Genomic DNA, 21,302 nt, shown 5'->3' on the forward strand with positions numbered 1-21,302 from the left:
GACGTCCGTCGCATGGACCTGCCGCATCTCACATGGCCCCTCACGTGGCCCCTCACATGGCCCCTCACGTGGCCTGCGGGCCCGTGCTGCCCAGGTTCGGCCCTGGAGCAGGGCTGCTGGAGGCGGGTGTGCAGGCATCTCCTGAGACCCTGCTTTGGCTTTTTTTGGTTTTACCCGGGGTGGGGTTTCTGGGGCATGTGGTGATTCCATCTGTAATTTTTTAAGAAAACGCCATACTGCTTTCCACAGTGGCTGCACTATTTCACATTCCGACCAACCGTGCACAAGCGTTTTAATTTCTCCACGTTCTCACCAACACTCATCATTTTGTTTGTTTGGGTTTTTGCTTTTTTTTTGATAGTTTTTTTTTTTTGGTTAGTCATCCTAATGGGTGAGAAGTATGTCTCACTGCAGTTTTGACGATTGATTAGTGATGTTGAATGTCTTTTCATATGCTCATTGGCCATGCCTAGAGCTTCTTCTGAGAAAGGCCCCTTTGGGTTCTTGCCTGTTTTTGAATGGGGTTGTTTGTTTTCTTGTGGTTGAGTTTAGGGGTTCTCCATATAGTCTGGATATTAGTCCTTTATCAGACATGGGATTTACAAACATCTTTTCCCACTCTGTTGCTCTTTTGATCTGTTGGAAATATCTCCTGATGCACAGATTTTAAACATTTTCATGAAGTCCAGTTTTTTCTTTTGTTTCATATGCCTTTGGTGTTATAGCCAAAAACTTCTTGCCAAATCGAATGTAATGAAGATTTTATCCAATGTTTTCTTTAAGAGTTTTATTGGTTTAAGCCTTACATTTAGGTTTTAATCGGCTGCGAGTTAATTTTTATATATGGCGATAGATAAGGCTCCAACCTCATTCTTTTGCACATGGATGCCCAGTTTTCCCAGTGTCATTTTTTGAAAAGACTCTGCTTCCGCCATTGATGGGCATCGTTCTTGTCAAGAATCACTTGAGGGTGCCTTGCTGGGCGCTCTCCCTATTCCCTTGGTCTATAGGCCTGCCTTTTAGCCGACACCGTGCAGTTTTGCTTACTGTAGCTTTGTACAAAGTTTTGAAATCAGGAAGTATGAGTCCTCCAGTTTCTTCTTTTTCAAGATTGTTTGGCTATATCATGGCTGGCCCTTGAGATTTCATATAAATTTTAGGATGGATTTTTTTTATTTCTGCAAAACACATCCCTGAGATTTTGATAGGGACCGCACTGAATCTGTAGATTGCTTTGGGTGGCATCGACCTTTCCCACAATGTGAAGCCTTGCAGTCCGTGAACAGGGATGTCCTCCTTCACTGTATGTCCTTTCATGCCTGTCGGCTGGGTCTGCAGTGGCCATTGCGTAAGTCCCCCTCCTCCGCGGCCACGCTGATTCTTCGGCACTGTCCTGAGTAGGGGCGGGAGAGCGGCCCCCCTGCCTTCCCGAGAGGAAGAGCTGGCCGTCTTCCGTGGAGCGTGATGTTTCTGTGGGCTTTTCGCGTTTGGCTTTTATTACATTGAAGCAGTTTTCTTCTAGTCCTAGTTATTGAGTGCTTTTCTTTTCTTTTCTTTTCTTTTTTTTAAATCATGAAACGGTGTTGAATTTTGTCAAATGCTTTTCTGCATCACTTGAGAAGACTATGTGGTTTTCTCCCTGCTTCGTTCTGTTGATGTGGCAAGTTACGTTGATTGGTTTTCATGCTGAACCATCCTTACATCCCAGGAACAAGTTCCTCTTGGCCATGGTGAGTAATCCCTTTAGATATGGGGCTGAATTCCGTTTGCTGGTATGTTGCTGAGGATTTTTGCATTTATGTTCATAAGGGATATTCTGCAGTTTATTTTCTTGTGGTATCTTTCTCTGGCTTTGGTGTCAGAGTTATGCCAGCCTTCTAGAGTTAGGAACTGTTCCCTCCCCCTCAACTTTTTGGGAGAAATTTTGGGAAGGATTGGTATTAGTTCTTTAAATGTTTGGTAGAATTAACCAGTGAAGCCCTAAGGTCCAAGACTATTTTTGGGGGAGATTTGATTACTGATTCAATCTCCTTACCAGTTAATCTGATCAGGTTTTCTATTTCTTTGTGATTTAGCCTTGGTAGGCATTGTGTTTCTAGGAATTTGTCCATTTTGTCTAGGTTATAGACTTAGTTGGAGAAATCTGCTGAGGATCTGATTGCGGATCCTTTATATGTGACATTTTACTTCTTTCTTGCTGCTTTCATGATTCTCTCTTTGTCTTTTGAAAGTTCGATTATAATGTGTCTTGGTGTGGGTCCCTTCAGATCCTTCTTACTTGGGGTTCTTTGATGTTTATATTCAAGTCTTTCCTCAGACGTAGAAAGCCTTGAGTCACTACTTGCTCGAATAGCCTCTCTGTTCCCTTCTCTGCCTCTCCTTCCGTCGGGACTCAGACGGCGGGCGCCTCGTCTCACTTGATGATGTCCCTTCGGGTCTGTTCATTTTTCTTTAATCGTCCCTGTTCCTCAGACTCAGTGTCGTATTTTGCCATGTATAATGCGAACCCACGTTTTTGGGCCAAACTTTCAGGAAAAAACCTTTTGTTTTAATTTTTAATTCAATTTTTAATTTGTTTATAGTTAGATACTCTTCTTTTTGTGTTATAAAGGAACTTTAACATTTATTTTTGAACATATGGTGTAAGAAATTTTATGTAACAAATTGTTACGAAACACAAGAACAGATACAAGGTACAAGAAATTTTAATTAATACTACCCATGTATAATGCACATCCTTATTTTTCCCTCAAAAATTTGGGCAAAAAAAGTACAGTATACATGGCAAAATATGGGAATTTCCATTGTTTCATCTTCAGGTTTGCTGACTCTTTCTCTGCTGTTGAACCCATTTTTTCACATGTTCTCTTGACTTTGTCCACCTCTTCCTTTAGTTCTCTGAGCATCTTTAAAGTGATTTAGAGACGTCAGACGTCTTGAGGGTGTTGTGTCCTGACCAAGAACAAGGGATGTCTTTCCATCGGTCCCATCTGTTAATGTGTCTCTCAGGAATGACTTTTAAAAATACTTTTAAAACATACATTTTAAACAGTTGAACAGTTCTTGTTAAATTTATTCATACATACGTAATTTTTGTGCCGCTGTTATAAATGCGACTTTCTTCTTCATAATATCTTCTAGTTTAACAAGGTAGGGTTTTTTAAATTTTTATTTTTTTGCATGTGTGATTAGTCATTTAAAAAAATTACCAGCACTTTATAAAGCTCTCATGTGCCACACACAATTTTAAAACTAAGCTTTATTGTGAGGTAACTACCGACTGCCATGCAGTTGTAAGAAACAAGTGAGAGACCTGGGTCCTTTTACATGTTGTCCCCGGTGGCAGCACTGTCTTGGGATGAGCATAGCTCTGATTTCAGGGCCGGCCGGTTGAGGGTCGACGTTTTCCAGACCCCGGCGTGGTGCTTCTCAGTCCCCTCCGCGGCCTCGGCTGCGTCCCCCTCCTCACCTGGCGACTTCGTCTGTCGCCCCCTCCTCTCCCGCTGCGGCCAGGGCCACTCAGTGCCGTGGAGGTCGGGGGCGGGGGTGGCTTTGGACGGTGTCACATGCCCTGCGTCGGGGAGCGGGACGCGGGCGGTTGGATCTCAGCCAGAGAGCTGCTTCTCCTGAGGCCCCGGACGCCGCCCCGGGAAGGCTGGGCCCGCCTCATGCGCATCCCTGCCCTGGACTTGCGGCTGCTCCAGGGCAGGGAGCTCACTGCCCTCCGCGGCGGGGCTTGGCCTGTGGAGGGGAGGGGAGTGGCCACAGGGAGGGAGGCTGGACCCCAGGCCTGAGCCCGTGGGCACAGAGGCTCTGCGGGGCTCACTCGGAGAGGGACGGAGGAAGGAGCAGCCCAGACCCGGCCCTGGGCCTCTCTCCCCGACTTCCCCTTGGGATTCAGGACGCCCAGAAGCAAGCAGTCTGAAGGGAGCCACGTCCCTTGTCCAGTGCCCAGCTCCGAGTCCCCAGAGCTGGTGTGTGTGTGCCCAGCCCTGCATGCGCGTCCGAAGGATGGCCCGTGGCCTGCCACCTGGGCTGGGCCTCGGCCGCCCGCTGCATGTGGCCGCAGCCCCTCAGTGGTCCGCATTCTCAAGTGGTGGCGAGGGTCACGTGGACGGTGCGTGTAGCGGTCACGTCTGCACCGTGTGAAGGCAGACGTGCCCGTGCCCGGCCCAGGGCCCCAGGCCGCCTCCCTGCCCCTCCCCCCACTGTAATACGGTCCCTCGACTGCTACCCCTGCTTTGTTTCTGGTAGCTTCTTTCCTCTGTGATCCGTGTGATTTTGGGGACATTTGGAGATGTCTCACACCAGTTTGTTTTTATCTGTTTGTGCTTGGCTAAGTGCTGCCGTGTGGTTGCCACCCCCCGCCCCAGGACGTGTCCCTTGGCGTGTCTCTGGTGTGGCCACGGGCAGGGACGCCCCTGCCCCACAGGTGTCCCGTCACCAGTGTGTGAGGGCCTTGGGGCCGCAGTGCCTGGAGCTGGGGTGGAGGGGGCTCTGGTGGCCAGCGGGGGGGCCCTGGGCAGAGGCAGAATCAGGCTCCTGAAGGAACGTGACGTTTGGCCAGCTGCCAAGTGAGGTTCGGGTTGCTCTGAGGACAAAAGCCAAGGGGCTCCGTTGGTCTCCTGGGGCCGCTGGAGCAAATGGCCGGGAACTCTGTGGCTTGAAACAACAGACGTTAATTCCTGCGCGGGTCTGAGGCCACAGCTCCCGAATGAGCTGTGCTGGGCGCAGGCTGGGGGGTCGGCAGAGCTGGGGGGGCCCTGCCTCCTCCAGGCCATTTGGCCGTGGGCGTTCTGCGGCTTGTGGCCGCGCGGCCCTGCCCTCTGTGTGTGTCTGCCTCAGGCCCCTCTCTGTCTTGCTCTCACGAGGACACTTGTCTTTAGATTCAGGCCCCCGGGCAACCCAACGCTCCTCTCCTCGTGGCGCTTCCTTAGCTTCACAGCGTGGACCCTTTTCCAGGGGAGGCCCCGGGCACGGAGCCCAGGCGTTAGGATGCGGACCTGTCTTTTGGGGCCGCCCTTCAGTGCCCCGCAGGGACCCTGGACTGTAGCATTCGCAGGGGTGAGGTGTCTGTTTTCTGTTTGCGCTTTGCCTGTGAACGTGACACTTATGTTCCACGACAGACCTGGCTCACAATCCAGGTGCGTTCCTTTGGCCTTTTGCCTATTGTTTGCTGTTATAATTAAAAACCTAAATGGGAACGAGTCAACGAATTCTTTTCTTTTCAGTTTGCATGAAATCAAACCCAATTTGGTGGGACGAGACGTTAGAAAGTAACAGATCTCATCTCAACCGCTGGAAGCCACTGATAGGAGGAGCTCTGTCCCCGACGGGGTGGGGTGCCCTTGACCTTCTCAGGGCTGGGGGAGGGGCTGGGTGGGGAAGGTCCTGCCTGGCGTGTCACCTGCCTGCTTGGCAGCGAAAGCAGGCTCGTTGCCGGCAGCTGCATCGCCGCAGGCCCTGATTTCCCCGCTGCAGCCTTTGTGAGGGGCTGATCGATAACTCACCAAGCGTCTCTTCTTGTTAGAGGTCAGAAACAAAAGGAGGGAGAATGGATGTGTGTGGAACTGATAGGTATTTCACCCAGAAGAGGGCTGTATTGATTGTGAACTAAAAACCACAAGGAACTGTGAAATCGGACAATTAGGCATCAGGATCACCTAATTTGAAAAATTAAGCCAGAAGGAATTACACAAATAGCATGTAAATGTGGATTTTATTTTATTTTGATTCTGTAATAAACTGGATTTTATAGGTGATTGTTTACCAAAGTGTCCAGATCTTACTGAATCCTCACAGTTTTTTTTGTGGCCGGTTTCCTGAACACATTTACAATACTTTTATTCTTAAGCAGCAGTGGATTCGTCGCCAGCCCCTCCTCGGTGCACTGTGGCCGCCCGGGACCGCCTGCGCCAGTGTCAGCTGCCGGCAGGGACGGCGGCATGCCCTTGCCTCTGACGGACGGAGCTGGGGGCGAGGGCTCTTACTTTGCCAAGTTTTAGCTCGTCCTTCTAGGACGTGGGCTTTTCCCCACTGAGTTGACAGGGACCTATTGCCTGTTCACCCCCGTGACCGGGCAGAGCGTGGCTGAAGCCTCACCCGCGATCTGGTCTTTGGGGTGTAAAGGGTCTGTGGGTGGTTCGAGGCCCACCCATGACGGGGACTCAGGGAGTTGAGATGGATTAGTTCAAAGTCCTGTGCTGATTTGGGGTGTTTTCCCCTCATGGAGGTACAGGGTGCAGCAGGGTGGGGCACCATCCGGCAAGGAGTGGCCGGAAGGCTGCCCTGGGTCGGACGTGCGACTCCTCTCTCCGCGGGGACCCGTTCGCGCACATGCTGTCTGCATTGCAACCGGCAGGGCCCTTCTGTGTGTGTGCGCGAGACTGACTTGGGCTCGGTGCAGTCGAGATGTGGCCGCCCCCAGCCAGAGAAACGGGGAGCTCGGAGCCCAGCCACGCCCAGAGCCCCAGCTTCCCGTGGCTCCCGACAGAGGCAGCGGCAGTCAGGGGGTCCCTGGGGCCTTCCCTTGGGGAGGCGCCCTGCACCCTTCGGCTGGGCCCGGGCCTTGGCCTCCTATCCTCGCCACGCCTCCCTGTGGCCACGCCTGTCGGAGGGAGGGGCTGCCTGGCACACTCAGCCCGTGGTCAGAGGGACGGTCAGATGGAGGGTCCCGCCCCCTGGGTTGCTCAAGGACAGTGACAAAACACCTGTTCTCCGGCTCTCCGCATCCTAGAGGGTCAGAGGGTGCTGTGACGGGGGTGGGGTGGGGGGGAGCATCAGGGAGCGAGTCTGTGCTCACGTTCCATGTGCCTGCCCACCACCCTCGGGCCCTTTGTCCTCCTGCATCGCCCCCACGGCTCAGCATCCTCCACGTGGCGGCTCCCGGGGAGGCCGGCGGGTCTCAGAACAGGAGGCTGGCCTCCCCGCGCTCCTTGCTGCCTGTGGGTGGGACGCTGTGTCCTGCTTTTGCCGCGGGTCCTTCTTTTGTAAAATGAATGTGATGCTCTCTGGCCTCGTCCCCTTCTCTTTGCGGCGAGTGTACCCTTGCTCCCCACCTGCGGGGCTGTGCGACCGCTCACGTGCCCTGCGCTCTGTTTCCACTGCAGGCGGCTTCTGTCAGCTCCTTGGCCAGCCTGGCGTGCATGCGCACGGTTCGCTGGGCCGTCTGGCAGCCTGCGCCAGAGGCCGGCAACGGGAGCATGGCGCTGCCTCTGCAGGGCGGGATCCGGCCCAACCCCTTGCGCTGCCTGGTCTACAAGGTGCCCCCAGCCAGCCTGAGCTCCGAAGAGGTGAGTTGTTCGTGCTCCATAATTACAACTCTTATCACCAAGCTTCTAGCAAGTTCGTACGTTTTTAGAAGTTGACAGATATGTTTGCTGATGTGTCATGAGCAGAATTTGTCCGTCACGGATATGCTCTTAAAAATGTGTGACTTCTGAGCTGTCGTCGCTGTGAGCTCACGGCGCCGCCTTGACCTGGGGTCTCTGCATCGCTCTCCGTGTGTCAGTCCGTCTCTCGGGGGAGCTGCAGGGCTGTGACTCTTATTTGTACACGCCTTGCAACGAGGCCCATGCCTGTGCTGCACGTGCCATTTAGGAAAGAAACACATGGTGCCCTGGGGGATGGGCCCCCGTGGCACAGGGGCCGGGCAGGGGGCCAGGCGGCCAGGTGCAGCGCAGCGCGTCTGGGGGCTTGTCACTCACGCCCGCTGGCCCCCGGCTCTCACCAGCTGTGGAAAGAGGGTGGGACCAGAGCCAGAGTTTGAGGAACCCACTTTAGAAATGAAGTTCTCTCTGACCCGCAGTATAGGAAGCACAAAAACAGTGGGGCACAGCCAGGTGACGTGTGTGTGAGGCGTCTCATCCCCTGCTCACTGGTGGCCTTGCAAGGTGGCCTGTAGTGACCAGGGAGCACAGACGCCGTGGGGAGCCCTGCCCTGGCTGTCGTGTGTCGGGCGCCGTCCTGTGTGGGCACGCTGTCTGATTCTTCGGCTTCCGTCCCCGAAATACGCCCAGCCTGTCTCAGAGGGACCCAGTTGTCTCATTTTTCTTCGGTAAAGGGACCATGCCTGTTATGGCAGTGTGTCACCTGTGTGCTGACGCTAGCAGCAAACATTATTTCAGTGCTGCTATTTATGATTCGGGTAATGCGTTGGGGACCTGGACAGGGGACAGCTGACTGTGCAGCTTTTGTGATTGGGAAGATCGCTTCTCATTCCGGGTCCACATTGTGCTGCAGTCCCGCGTGGCCTGGTCTGAGCCGTTGTTATAAAACTGCCGGACGGCCGCGCGGGCCCCACGCCCCGGCCGGTCTCCCAGCCAACCGCACCCCTCCTCTCTCCCGCTCTCTCTGTAGGTAAATACGTACTTATTTTGTTTCATTTTGGCCTTCTCATGCCACTACATTTCCTTCACTTTTTAAGTCTGGAAACGGTACTGGGACATCACATTTTTGAAGGTTTGACTATTTTCAGGGCACGGACGCATCAGACGCTGCCAGTTTTGAGGGAGTTTCTCCACCTTGGCCCTGTTGACATTTCGGGCCAGATTACCCGGAGCGTTGGAGGCCAGCGGCAGCCCTGGCCTCGCCACTAGGCGCCAGCCGCGCCCCCGAGGGTGCCAGCCCGGACACGGCCAGGCGGCTCCCAGGGGTGGGCTGCCCCGCGCCGAGGAGCACGCTCTCACCGGAGGCTGTGACCTGAAGGCAGTCACAGACTTGGCTCACTCCCCCACGCTCTGAAAGCCCTCCCGCTCCCGTCACCGTTGGCGGCAGCGCCTGTGCCTGTCACGTCAGGCGGGCTGGACGCCTGGGCGGCCTGTGCTCTGCTCCTCCCGCAGCTAGCTCATCTCACGGACACCCACCCTAGGAAAAAGCCCCCAAGCCCACGGAGCTTGCGGCTGAGTGGGTGCGGCAGATGCCAATCAAGGGAAAGGATGAATGGTAAAAACGTACCCTAATTTTTGGCTGAGGAAATTTTGGGGTTTATACGGTGATCATTTCAGTGTTACTTACGGTGACGGTTAAGCAGTATATTGAGATTATGTTCTCTCCTGAATAACTCCGAATTTTCCCCTTGAGCAAATAATTATCTTAAAAAACTTGTATCTGCAGAGGTGGCCACTGTCAGCTCTTGGCTGGGACCGTGGTTTGCTTTGTTTTCTAAGTATGGCGCTTCTGCCGCTCTTTCTTACTTTACAAGCCGGAGGGCTGAGGTGGGGCCAGGAAACTGAAGGTGCCCTGGGGGTCACGAAGAGGGAGGAGCTTGGACAGCCACCCATGCAGTTGTTTAAGAGATGCCGGGCGAACCCCCAAGCTGCACCTTCCTCAGTCTGAGCCTAAACAGCACACCAGAGACTCGGAGAGCTGAGCCATGGGACAGATGGCCACCTGGTCCCAGGTCACCCCTGGGTGGGCCCTGCGCGGGAGAAACCGGAGAGCATCGCCCAGGCTCTGCAAAGGGGCCCCATTACACACCCCCCCATAAAATAAAGCTGGAGAGTAAAGAGATGTATATGGTGATAAGGTTTCCACATTCCACTTGAAGTAATAAAATATCAATTCTGAGTAGTCTGAGTAATCACGAAAAATAGGATACAAAGAGACAGTCAAAAACCCAATAGAGAAAATGGAATAATTCAAAAGAAGCCAGGAAAGGGAAAACAGGAAGGTGCCACCGAAGGGACAAATCATGGTAAACGGTGGTCCGGAATCCCGCCACTCCAGTAATGAGGTAGAATGTAAACAGTCTAAGCACACTAATTTAAAGGCAGAAGTTGTCAGGCTGCATAAAAAAATCAAGGTCCATACACCTTCTCTCTACCAGCAGCTCCCTTCAAGTACAAGGATGCAGGCTGGCTAACAGTAGGAGACGGAAGGCATTGCATGCGAACACCAATCCAAGGAGAACGACTGGCGACTACAGTGGACTTTGGAGCGAAGTGAATGCCCAGGAGTTAGGGGACGTTACCTGTGGTAGAAGAGCCAGTCCACCGAGAAGACGCACCACTCTAAGCGTGTGTGCAGCCAGGGCAGGTAGAGCTTCAAAGCATGTCCAGCAAAAGTTCTAGAACTGAAAGCAGAAATGGACACGTTGCAGGGACAGCCTGAGCCTTCCTTCTTCAGGCCTCTGGGACTGCGCCGTGTAACACGGCTAGGAAGTGACCAAGACGCAGGAGCCGCCCATCGTCACCAGCCACCAGGACCTAAGGGACACTGACCAAAGGCCCGCCCACCGTCAGCAGAGCACACGTTCTGCCCAAACGCACACGGACATTCACCAAGACAGGCCGCGGCCTGGGTCTCTCACACTCTCTCACACACACACACACACACACACACACTCTCTCTCTCTTTCTCTCTTTAACAACTTTAAAAGAGTTGAAAGTATACAAGGTATATTCTGTGATTATAATGGAATTATATTAGACATAAATAGCAAAGGTAACATAATAAATTAGAGACACTTGGAAATTAATGCATTTCTGAATAACAGAAATAACACATTCTGAATAATACATCGTCAAGGAGGAAACCTCAAAGGAAGAGTAGAGGGTATTTGGAACTGAACAGGAATGAAAATACAACATATCAAACTTTGTAGGATGTGGCCAATGTGGGCCTACATGGAAATTTATAGTGTTAAGTACTCATATCAGAACAGAAAAAGGGTCTCAAGCCAATAGTTTCATCTTCCACCTTTAGAAACTAGAAAAAGCAGAACAAAATAAACCTAAAGCAAGCAGAAGAAAGTCAATAATAAAGATAAGAGAAGTCGATGAAATTGGAAACAGAAACACAATAAAGAAAAAAAATGGAGAAAACCAATGAGACCAACAACTGATCATTTGAAACGATCAATAAAATGGATAAATCTCTAGCAAGACTGAAAAAGAAAAAAGAGAGGGCACACTGCAGACCTCACAGGCAACAAAAGGATATTTGGGGAGTACATACTTTGAACAACCCTGTGTCCCTAAATTTGATAATGTAGATGAAATGGGTCAATCCATCCTAAACAACCAACTATCAAAACTCACCCATGCTGAAGTAGATAACCTGATATCAATTCAATAGAAATCGAAATCACAGTTAAAAATATTTTGAAAAAGAAACATCCAGGCCCATTCACTATGAATTCTACTAAACGTTTAAAGAGGCGCTAATGCCAATTCTGTAGAATCTCTTCCAGAGAATGGGAGGGATGGGAACAATTCCCAGTTCACATAATGAGGCCTGCATTATGGCCAACATCGGAAACAGAAGAAGAAAGCTATGGACACAGATGCAAAATACTTAACAAAATATTAGCAAATCGAATGTAGCAATATGGAAAACAGCACACCGTGACCAAGTGGGGCCCGTCCCAGGAATGCAAGGCTATTTTCTTCATGAAAATCAATAACTGCAATTCGCCATAGCAACAGCCGATAGGAGGATAACTCTAGGGTCATAGCAATTGATGCAGGGACGCATTTGACAAAATTTAACATCCATTTATGTAGAAACTGAGCGAGAATTTCCTCAGTCTCGTCCTGGGCATTCACAAAGCCCTTAGATCGTACTTAAGGGGCGCGGGGCTGGCATGCCCCTAAGGTCAGGAACAGGCGGACGAGGTCCGCTCAGAGCCTTCAGGACCGTGCCCAGCATTGCACTGGAAGCGCCCGCCATGCCGTCAGGCAAGAAAACAAAAGAGAAGACACACAGATTGGAAAGGAAGCACCAGAGCTGCCCTTGTTTGCAGACAACTTGATTGTCTATATAGACAATCCCAGGGGAGCTCCAAACAAACTCCCAAAGTGAGGTGAGTGAGTTTATCGAGGTTGCAGGATACAACCAGAGGTCAAATAAAAGAAAAAAAATCAACTTATTTCTATATGTTTGCAATGGAAAGCTCAAGAGCAAAATTTAAAAAATGGTGCTATTGACAAAGTCCTCCACGCAGTGAAGTCTAACAAAGTACGTACAGGGTCTGTACTCCGAACATTAGGGAACGTTGCTTTCGCTCCATGTCGTTGTTTTCTTTGTGGCTACTCTTAGGTGAAGTCAAAGACGACCTAAATTCACGGAGAGAGAGGGGACATCTTTGCCAAGGCTCAATATAATAAAGATAGAAATTGTCTCGGAATTGATCAGTGGATAATGCAATTTCCCCCAGAATCCCAGCAGGATTTTTTTTTTGTAGGTATAGATAAGCTGATTCTAAAACGTACATAGAGAGGCAAAGGAATTAGAAGAGTGAGAACAATTCTGAGAAGAACAGTGGAATTGGCAGAAGGGGGCAAGGCGGCGGGGGCTCTGGAAAGTCAGTGCTGCCCAGGCTCGTTCAGAAAGCGCATGCGGACCTGGGGAGATGTGGTTCCCACTGCGTAAGGCCTGTTCTGGGGTAATGCGGCCTTCTGGTATTTTTAAGGCCAAAGTTGATTGTTTTCTGCTCCGAAAATTACTCAATTATAGTCCAAGGGCACGTGAACTGTTCCCGGTTGAATTATCCCGACGAAAGGGCACTAACGATGGGGGCGTGGCCACCTCTGCTCTGTGTCAATCGTAGGTGAAGCAGCTGGAGTCGGGGACAGTCCACTTCCAGTACTCTCTGAGCCCTGACGGACACCTGGACGCACCCACAGGGCACCCCCGGGTGGAGCGGCGGCCCTCCAAGGGGACAGCCACGTCCCCTTCAAGTAAGTGCTTGCCGGCGCTGACTTTTCAGGTGCGCAGCGCGACTTTACCTGTTCCTGAGGAAAGGCACGTGGCGCAGCACCGTGACACCTGTCAGGCAACGGTCACAGGCGGCTGTGGTTTGAAGCAGGTGGCCGAGCTTCTGCTTCCGGTGGGGTGTGGTGCTGCAGAGTGCCACCACACGGCCCGCCCTCGTCCCCTGTGCCCCAGCCACGAGTTGGCTCAGCTGCTTGCAGCCTCTGACCAACGGCCCGTGGGAGGTTCTCTGGGTGACACCGAACGGCCACGTCACGTGGCTGTCTTGCCAACACAGGGCTTGAGAAGTGGGCCGAAAGCCCCGGACTGGCTGCTCCATCTTGCATTGTTAATGGAGCTCTGAGTTTGTTGTTTTGTAAAAATGCTTTCTGCTTCCTCGAAGCCCTGTCCAACAGTGGGAGTCTGTGATCTCAGTCTGTGGCTTTAAGAAAGGGAGAGAGGGCTACCTGCAGGGCGACCTTGCTCCCGTGGGTGGCGATGCCTCGCATGTGTGCAGGTGGCTGAGGAGCAGCGGGGCTTCAGCTTCCTGTCTGGTGGGCTCCGCCCCTTCTGCTGTGGCCGGTACCTGGTGTTCAGGGCCCCCTACTTGGTGCCCGAGGACCATCTGGCCAGCGTCCTCCCTGAGACCCCACTGCGGGGAGAAAGGGCGCGGACGTTATAGGGGCGTGTGGGAGAGGTTCGGCGCGAATGAGCCAGGACCCGGCTCTGAGCGTCCGAAGATCTCGCCAGCCACAGGGATGTTCTAGGTCACGCGTGGCTGGAAAGTTAGACAGGCAGGGAACAAGTGAGCCAGTGGAGGGGCGCTCCGTGTGTGTGTCCCTCCCCCCGGGGGTTGTCCTGTGACGAATCTGCCAGGTCTCAGCATGGCCCGCCAGCTGCTACTGACCGCAGGTCCGGATGCTTGGGCCCTGGAGGCGCCCATGTCTTTCGTCTGGGAGTGAATTTTTACGAGTTGAAATTGTAGTTTGTGGCAACTGGTCTTGTTGCATCCTCTTCACCGTGGGTGGAAGCAGCATACTTGATGTCTAAAAACATTCAGGCTCCCAAACAGAGCTGTCTTTTCCAAGAGGCAGTGCGTTCGATGGCGGTAATTGTTTTGTTCTTTTGCTTTTTGCGTCTGGTGCTTAGCACGCTGTCCTCGGGGCTGCTGCTTCCTGCCGGGGCGCGTTGGAAAGCCTCTTGTGCGGGCGGCTCTGAAACGTGCAGCCTGCCTGGCCTTGGAAGGTGCCAGAGGGGCAGCTGGGCTCCCTCGCGGTTGCGGGTGGGAGGCGCGCGCTTTCTGACTCCATGTGGGATGTATTTCCAGTCTTATTTGATTAACTTGAATGCATTGAAGGCACAGAATATGTAGTTAAAAAATTCTAAACAAAGGGTCAAATTTATTGCTAACCCATTCCCTGTTTCAAATCTAGTATCTTTTCTTCTTTGACATAGTCACAGTTACATTTAAAAAATGAAACAAGTATCGGCCTTTAAGAAATATGATAGGAGAGGACAGTGTTCTAGATGATAAAAACAGGTATGTTTTGTGATGAAAACAAACACAATTACTCTGATTTTTGATTAAGTTGCTGAAAAGGACATTAAGGAACTGTGGCGGCCGTGGGTGCCCTTGTCCGCGGGAACGCCCAGCAGGCCTGCGCCTCCCCGCACGGCCGCTGTCGCCCCGCGGACGCAGACCTGGACGCGGCCACGGCACGGGACACGGCGGCCGGCACTCTGGGGGCTCGACCCCGATCCCTGGCGGCTGGGTCAGTGCGGGGCGGGGGGTGCGCTCCGTGGGCGTCTGGCTTCACTGTGCTGGCGCGCGCCTGTGCTCGCGAGGGGGTGTGAGGGGCCGCAGCCTCGTCCGCCGCCGCCGCCTCCGTTTCCTTTCACTCATTTCATTTGTTTTGGTTTGTGGTTCATTGAGCTCCTTGGATCTCTGGGTGCGTAGGTTCCTTCGCAGCGGGAGGGAATTCGATCACTCCTTCCCCTCCTTTTCTCCTGCCTGCCCGTCTGCCCCGCTGTGGGCCCGCTGCCCCGCAGACCTCGGGTGCCCCGTGCGCCGCTGCCGTCGTCCCTTCTCTCCGCGTCCCGCAGCGGACAGCCCTGGCGCGTGCCCTCACGGCCACTCTTCTTCCGCTGCGTGTCCGCTCTGCCCTGACCCCTCCCTGTGCCGTCTCACCCCCCGAGGTCCCGCCCGGGTCCTTTTTGTATCTGCCGCGTCCTGACTTAGCACGTGCGAGGTGTCCGCTCCTTCCGAGCGCAGGAAGTGCAGCGATTGTAATATCGCCATTTGCCAGTTCTGTGCCTGTCAGTTCCGGGTCAGTTTTCACGGAGCGCCGTCCTGACTCCGGGCGTGTTTTCACGCCCGGTCGCGTCTGACGGGGTGTCAGGCGCGTGCCCTTGTGCTGGTGCTGGCCACCTCTGTGTGTGGCAGACACTGATACTCACAGGCCTTGCCCTTGAGAGTTTTAGATTCTCACTGAGTCTAGGGCCCATTCATCCCCACAATGTGACAAGTTCCTTGGGGTGCTCTGCCCCGTGGCCTCTGAGTTACAAGGGCTACCAGCCTGGCTGATGTCTGGCCCTGCGCGGGCGCCGGCTACTGCTCAGGTGGCTCCTTCGCCAGCCCTGGGTGGCTTCCTGGAGGGACCAGTGCACGTGACCAGAATGCACTCTGCACTGCACCTGCCTGGCGCTCTGCCCACCTCCTGGGCTCCATCTCCTCAAACAAACCCCCCTCCCGCTCCGGGGTCCCCCTCATCCTGCCCCTGCCCCGCCACCCGCAGGCTCACTGAGCACACAGGGCTCACCTCTTGTTTCTTGTTCCTCAAAATCACTCTCTTGTTGCCTGAATCCCACTCTCTTGAAAACCATTGCTTTATGTAGCTGGTCAGTTTTTATACAATTCGTCTCAGGTGGGAGGATAAATCCAGTGACTGCTACTCCGTCTGGGCCAGAAGGCGACGTTGGTGCCGGCTGGTAAGGGTTTCTCGGCTGCTGAAACCGCCCCTCCCAGGCCGCCGGCTCCCCACAGCCCGTGCCGCTGGGCCCTCACCGAACGACCGCATGGCGCCCTGTCGTGGCCGTGACTCCGGCCCAGCTCTCCGCCCAGCGTGCGCCTCCCTGGCCGCTGCCTTCGTTTCCTTCTAAGGCTGACACTCTTCCTGCAGTAACAAACTACGTGGCCAGGAGGAGCCGAGCCCGCCTGGAAGAGGATGAGACACTTAATCTTTCTTGCTCTGCTGACTCACCCCTGGCTACAGTAACGACTGGTGCGGTGTTGGTGCCGAGACAGGTAAATAATAGGACAAAGTAACGACTGATGGATGACCATTCCAGATGAGGAGTGTCTTGGTTTCCTGTCTTGTTGTCACAAATCACCATGAACTTAGTGACCTAAACCAGCAAGAACTTCTGGTCATACAGCCGGAGGCTGGAGTCCGACGTGGTCTCTGGCGGAAACCCAGGCCTGGGCGGCGCGCTGCTCCCGCGGGCTCCGGGGCCCGTTGCCGTGCCGTTCCTCACTTCCAGGGGCCTCCGGCGTCCTTTGCCCCTCCTCTGTCTCCCAGGGCAGCGGCGTGGCGTTTCCAAATCTTGCTCCGACTCTGGGCCGCCTCACTCCCTTTCGCTTATTGGGACCGTTGTGATTGTGGGGGGCCCACAGGGTGCCCCAGACATCTCGCAGTTCCAGGTCCGCTTCTTGCAACCACAGTTCCCTTGGATGTGGATGATTTTGGGCCCACCGGTCCATTGACGGTGCTGGAAATGCTCCCCACATGGAAAATGTACAGTCTAATTTCATGTCACGTTCAGAAATAAACTTTAGATGGATTAAAAACCAGAACCTTAGAAACTTCAGGATCAGAAGATTAGAAAAAAGAAAGATTATAGAAAGAGCTGCTCCAAATCAATAAGGACTGAAAACAGCGGGAGAGAAAAACGGGCCCAGGATGTGGACGGGGAGCTCACAGCGGAGCAGCCAGCGTGACCGGCACTCGCGGGGAAGGGGCGCTTGGTCTCACCCGGCATCCGAGGCGTGTGCGCACGCACCCCCCCGGGGAAAGTCTGGCCGTCAGCTAACGAGGGCCGACGAGGGTTTGGGAAAGGGGGGCTCTTCCACGGGGGGAGCAATGCCGTGTGGACAGACTGGCCTACAGACAGACAGCTGCTCCAAAGGGCCGTTTCCTAATAGTAAATACCCGCCCGTGCAGAAAGGCGCGCCCTGGACGCCGGCGGCAGGACCCAGGCTGTTTGTACGCACGCAGGCCTCAGTGGGGACGCCCCCGCACGCCGCTCACAGCAACGTCCAGGCTGCCCCGGTGGGCGTGGCGAGTGGGCTCCTGGTCTGGGCGACCGGACGCTGGAGAACCGGCCAGAACCGGCGGAGCCTCAGGACAGGGTGCTGAGGGGGCAGCGCAGCCTGGAGGGCGTGGGCGTGGGCTGTCCGGTGGGCCCGCCCAGACCAGCCGGGCACTGTTGCTGTCACTCTGCAGAGTGGGCCGGGCTAAAGACATCCACGTGAACAACAAAAGTGGCGAGATCTCGGGGAAAAATCGGAGACTCTCCTTACAACCTTGGGGTCAGGAAGGCCTTCTTTAACACGACAGACGAAGCGTAAGCCGAGAGGGAGACGAGCAACGTGGCTGCGTTCAGGTGTGAGGCTTTCTGCAAGAGAAGACTCCGCACACAGAGTTCAAAGGCAAATCTCGGACCGAAGGATGTTTGCAATACATATAACCATTAACGTTAATGGAAAGGCTTAGAAGATTAGAAAGAAGAAATATTATAGAAAGAGATGCTGCAGATCAATACGAGGCAGATAAACAACCCAAGAGAAAAATGGGCCCAGGACCTCAGAGCCGCAGAGAGGATTAAATGGCGAAGGTCCGCCTGAGTGCTGGGGCTGCCCGGCCCGGGGCACGTGCTTTGCGGTCGCCGTCGCCTGCCATTGGGATGGTCACCGTCGTGCTACTGCTCGTGACTCCTCTGGCTGGCAGCGTCGGTGGGCAGTGGCCACCTGTCATACCCCTTCCAGCCACTGATCCAGTTAAACAGAGATCCAGAATCTTCCAGGAGACAAGGTGCCTGGCAGGGTGGGACCCCACCTCCAGGGAGTCTTTAACCCCTGAGTCCTTGGCAGGCGCACACGCCTGCCCCGGGGCGGGGCCGCCCGGGCCTGAGAGCTCCGTTGGGGCCTGGCGCCAGCACGCTCGCCACTCTGCGGGGCCTGGAGCGAGTTTTCCCAGGTGGGCCTCCTTCGCCTCCCCCGCTCCCTCCCTCAAATCCTCGCGGGGGCCTGTGGTGTGCCAGGGACTTCTAGGCCCCTGTCCCCATGGAGCTCTCATTTTAAAGCCACAACAAACAAACAAACCAACCAGCGACTGTTTTCGGGGGCAGAAAGAACCCTGTCCTACTCTGGTGCGGGATGCTGCAGGCGGCGAGGCAGGGCGTGTTTGCGGAGTCCAGGGGACTTCTCTGTTCTTTCCCTTCCATATTGTATAAAACGGCTCAAAAAACTCAAGTCTATCGGAAAAAATAAGTGTATGACCTGTGGGGAACTTCACAGTTACGCCTGCCTGCACCTTGTGTTCAGGATCTGTTTCCACAGCGAAGCTCGTCTGCGGCAGAGGTCAGCAGGCTTGAGGCCAGGTAGCACACGCTTGAGGCTTTGGGGGCCACGTGACTGTGGCAGCCACGCATCTTTGCTGGTCTCTCGTGAGAGCCATAGAGACATGTAGACAACAGAGCGTGGCTGTGTTCCAATAAAACTTTATTTACAAACATGCATTGTGGGCCAAATTTGACCGGCCGGTGGGTCATAACATGCTGAGCCCTGATACATGGCTTTCTTTTCTGTCATGTCTCCATCAGGTACAAGGGGTGGAAACGCAACTCAAAGTGGCTTAAACAAGAGAGAGGCTTTACGGGCTCATGGGACAGAAAACCTGGAGGCCGAGCCGACGGGAGGCGCGGCTGTGGCGTGGAGACGCTGCGTGGTCGTCCACTGTGCCTCTCTCTCCCGCGCCCTGTCCCCCTGCCCTCGGGTCGGCAGCGTTGGCTTCCTTCCAGGGAGGTCTCCACGCAGTGGCTGGAGCTCCACGCCCATCCTTGGGCCAGGGGATCTCCGCAGAACGAACGTCTTTTATCCCCCGTCCCTCGCTGGGCTGCGTCGCTTGCCCCGCGTGCCTGGCGGGGTCCCCCTCTGTTGGAGTGGGGGTGGGCCGCCCACCCTGACCGCAGGGGGGATGTCCTCTGGGCGTCCCCACCCAACTCTGACGGAGCCGGGCACGGAGCAGGGCTGGGGCTGCGAGGAGCACCGTGGGGGCCTGGGGGGGCCCCCGGGGCCCCCCGTGGGGCAGCTGCCTCTGGGCCGAGACGGCCCTCTGCCTGGGCGACTGGCTGCGGGCGACGTTCTCCCTGGGCGGGCGCCAGGCCACAGCGCCACGTTTTGGGGGCAGAGCTGTGGCCTCTTCGCCCGCAGCAGACGCAGGGGCGGCTGGAAGGATCGGGAACTGGACTCTGCCGTGTGGCAGCTGCGTCAGCGGCTTCTCGGCTGCTGTCGGGGGCCGGCAGACCTGCGTGGATGGAGCCCGGTTGCGTCAGGTGTGTTTAATTGGGATTTATTGGAACTTCTGTGTCACGTCAGCACGTCCGCCCTCGCCCCAGTCAAGCGTGTGAAGGCAGTTGCTTCCCAAGACCCAATGCAACCGACTTAAATACCCGTTGGTGTTTAACTTACGTCGGAAATTTCTTACTTCACTATTTTACCAACTTATATGGGTCCTTTGGAAATCTTAATGATATGCGGCTGTCATTTTACGTGAGGTACTTTGGTTTTCTGTTATGAATTATCCTTTTTATTTCTTCTATAAAGTGACAAGGGAACGAGGGTCCATTTGTCACGCTCTGTGAAAGTGTGCAGGGATCCACTAGAGGGCGCTGCTTCCTCATTTTTGGGGGGGGCTTGGAATTTCCCTGACCCATATTTTGCTTTCGAATGTTCTGGTGGCATCAGCATTCTGCTGTGTTTGCCTAATAGATGTGGGACGAGCCATGGGGAGGGGGCCATTGAAAACGTGTGATCCTGGGTTCCGAGAGTGGACGGAGCTCGATTCCTGACGATTCCGTGCGTGGGTCCCTCAGTGCGGTGGACGCTGTCGGGCGCGTCCTTCCGGGCCCTGTCCTGCAAAAAAGTGTGGGGCCAGCGCGAGCGGGGGACCCAGGGCGGGCGGCTTTGTGGGGGTACCAGGGCCCCTTCTGCTGCAGAGCGTTTGTGAGCGTGGCCAGGGAGACCACGCTCTGGGCCGGCCCCCGCAGGTGGCCACAGCCTGCGCCCTGACGTGCCCGGCCGGCTCTCCCCTCCTCCAGGGCGCCTCTGGCTCCAGGCCGCGGCTGCCCCACCCTGACTCCTCCCGTGGGGACCTCGCCCCCTCCCCCACCCAGCTCTCTCTTGATCTCCCTGGATCAAGACCCCCCCCCCTCTTCCTGTGACCAGAGCCTTCGGGGGAGCGACTTTGTACCCCCACATCACTAGGAACGATATTCTCAGGAAGACAGCGGGCCTCTGGGATAGAGGGCTTCAGCCTGCCTCCTACCCGGGCCCACTCCTGGTCGGCCCTCGGCCACCGCAGGCGGGGGGCTGTGCTTCGGGGCCCGCCGTGCCTCCAGAGGGCGTGCTGGCTGGCAGACCCTGCGCCCCTCCAGCAGCAGGATGTCTCCGTGGAGTCTCTGTCTGGTTCTTCATTTATCTGTACTTGTGTTCATGCCTTTCTGTGACCTGCCCCCAAGGCACTGTCTGACGGGAGAAGCAGCCCTTCTTTTGCTGGCTTGGAGGCCCTCGGCTTTGCTTCGCCCGCAGGCCCCCTCGGGGCAGAGTGCGGAGGGAGCAGGAGGCCGCGGTGGACATGGACGAATGTGCCGACGGCTGCAGCCCCCGCCCCACCTTTTGGCGGAGGGTAGGGCGCTTGGGCTCCTGGAAGCTGAGCTGAGGACTGGAGACAATGGAGTTTCGCTGTCGGTGGTTTTCGGCGAGTGGACAGTGACCGGGGAGAGTCTAGGGTCGGGAGGAGAGCCTTCGGACAGGCCCAGCTTGTCGCAGCTGGGGGGGTTAGCTTCTCCTTGGTCTCAGGCTGCCGCGGTGGACCCTGTCCGCACCACACTTTGCCCCGGTGACGTGGGGACACCGGTTTAGTCCCTTCCGCTGTTCTTGCGGACGACAGCTTCCCCGGCCCACAGCCCCCGAGCGCCCACCGAGCGCCCACCACGCGGCAGGCAGAGCCGTCGTCTCAGAGTTCCTGTGTTCTTTTAACTTCTGGGTTACTTACCTGAACCCAGAGCCCTGTGGCAGCCCTGCCAGCCTGGCGCCCCCAGGAGGGAGCCGAGCACAGGGGTGTAAGCCTCTGCTGACCTCCTTTCCGCGGGCACCTCGGATCTCTGGGCTGCGTGGAGCTGCAGCATCAGCTCAGCCAGGAGTGCTTTCAGGTCTCTCCAGGGCAGAAAGATGCTAAACTGAAATTGAAGTTATTTTAACCCCACAGGTAATAAACGGATACATGCTTACTTGCACATGTGAAGGGTGAAGTTGTAGCCCTTTCTAATCC

The 21,302-nt window shown here is 55.0% G+C and overlaps 1 protein-coding gene across 1 annotated transcript in view; it reads left to right on the top strand.

The window, feature by feature from the left end:
- The window catches only part of NPHP4 (nephrocystin 4), a 75,782-nt gene that overhangs the window by 26,687 nt on the left and 27,793 nt on the right, over nucleotides 1–21,302 (top strand). Inside the window, exons 9-10 of the mRNA XM_054583334.1 lie at nucleotides 7,110–7,292; nucleotides 12,551–12,680. Coding sequence (XP_054439309.1) covers nucleotides 7,110–7,292; nucleotides 12,551–12,680 — 313 coding nt within the window. The remainder of the gene's footprint in view (nucleotides 1–7,109; nucleotides 7,293–12,550; nucleotides 12,681–21,302) is intronic.

Source organism: Pteronotus mesoamericanus, unplaced genomic scaffold, assembly GCF_021234165.1.
Source record: "Pteronotus mesoamericanus isolate MK-2021 breed Mesoamerican mustached bat unplaced genomic scaffold, CSHL_Meso_final contig_1193, whole genome shotgun sequence".
NCBI lineage: Eukaryota > Metazoa > Chordata > Mammalia > Chiroptera > Mormoopidae > Pteronotus > Pteronotus mesoamericanus.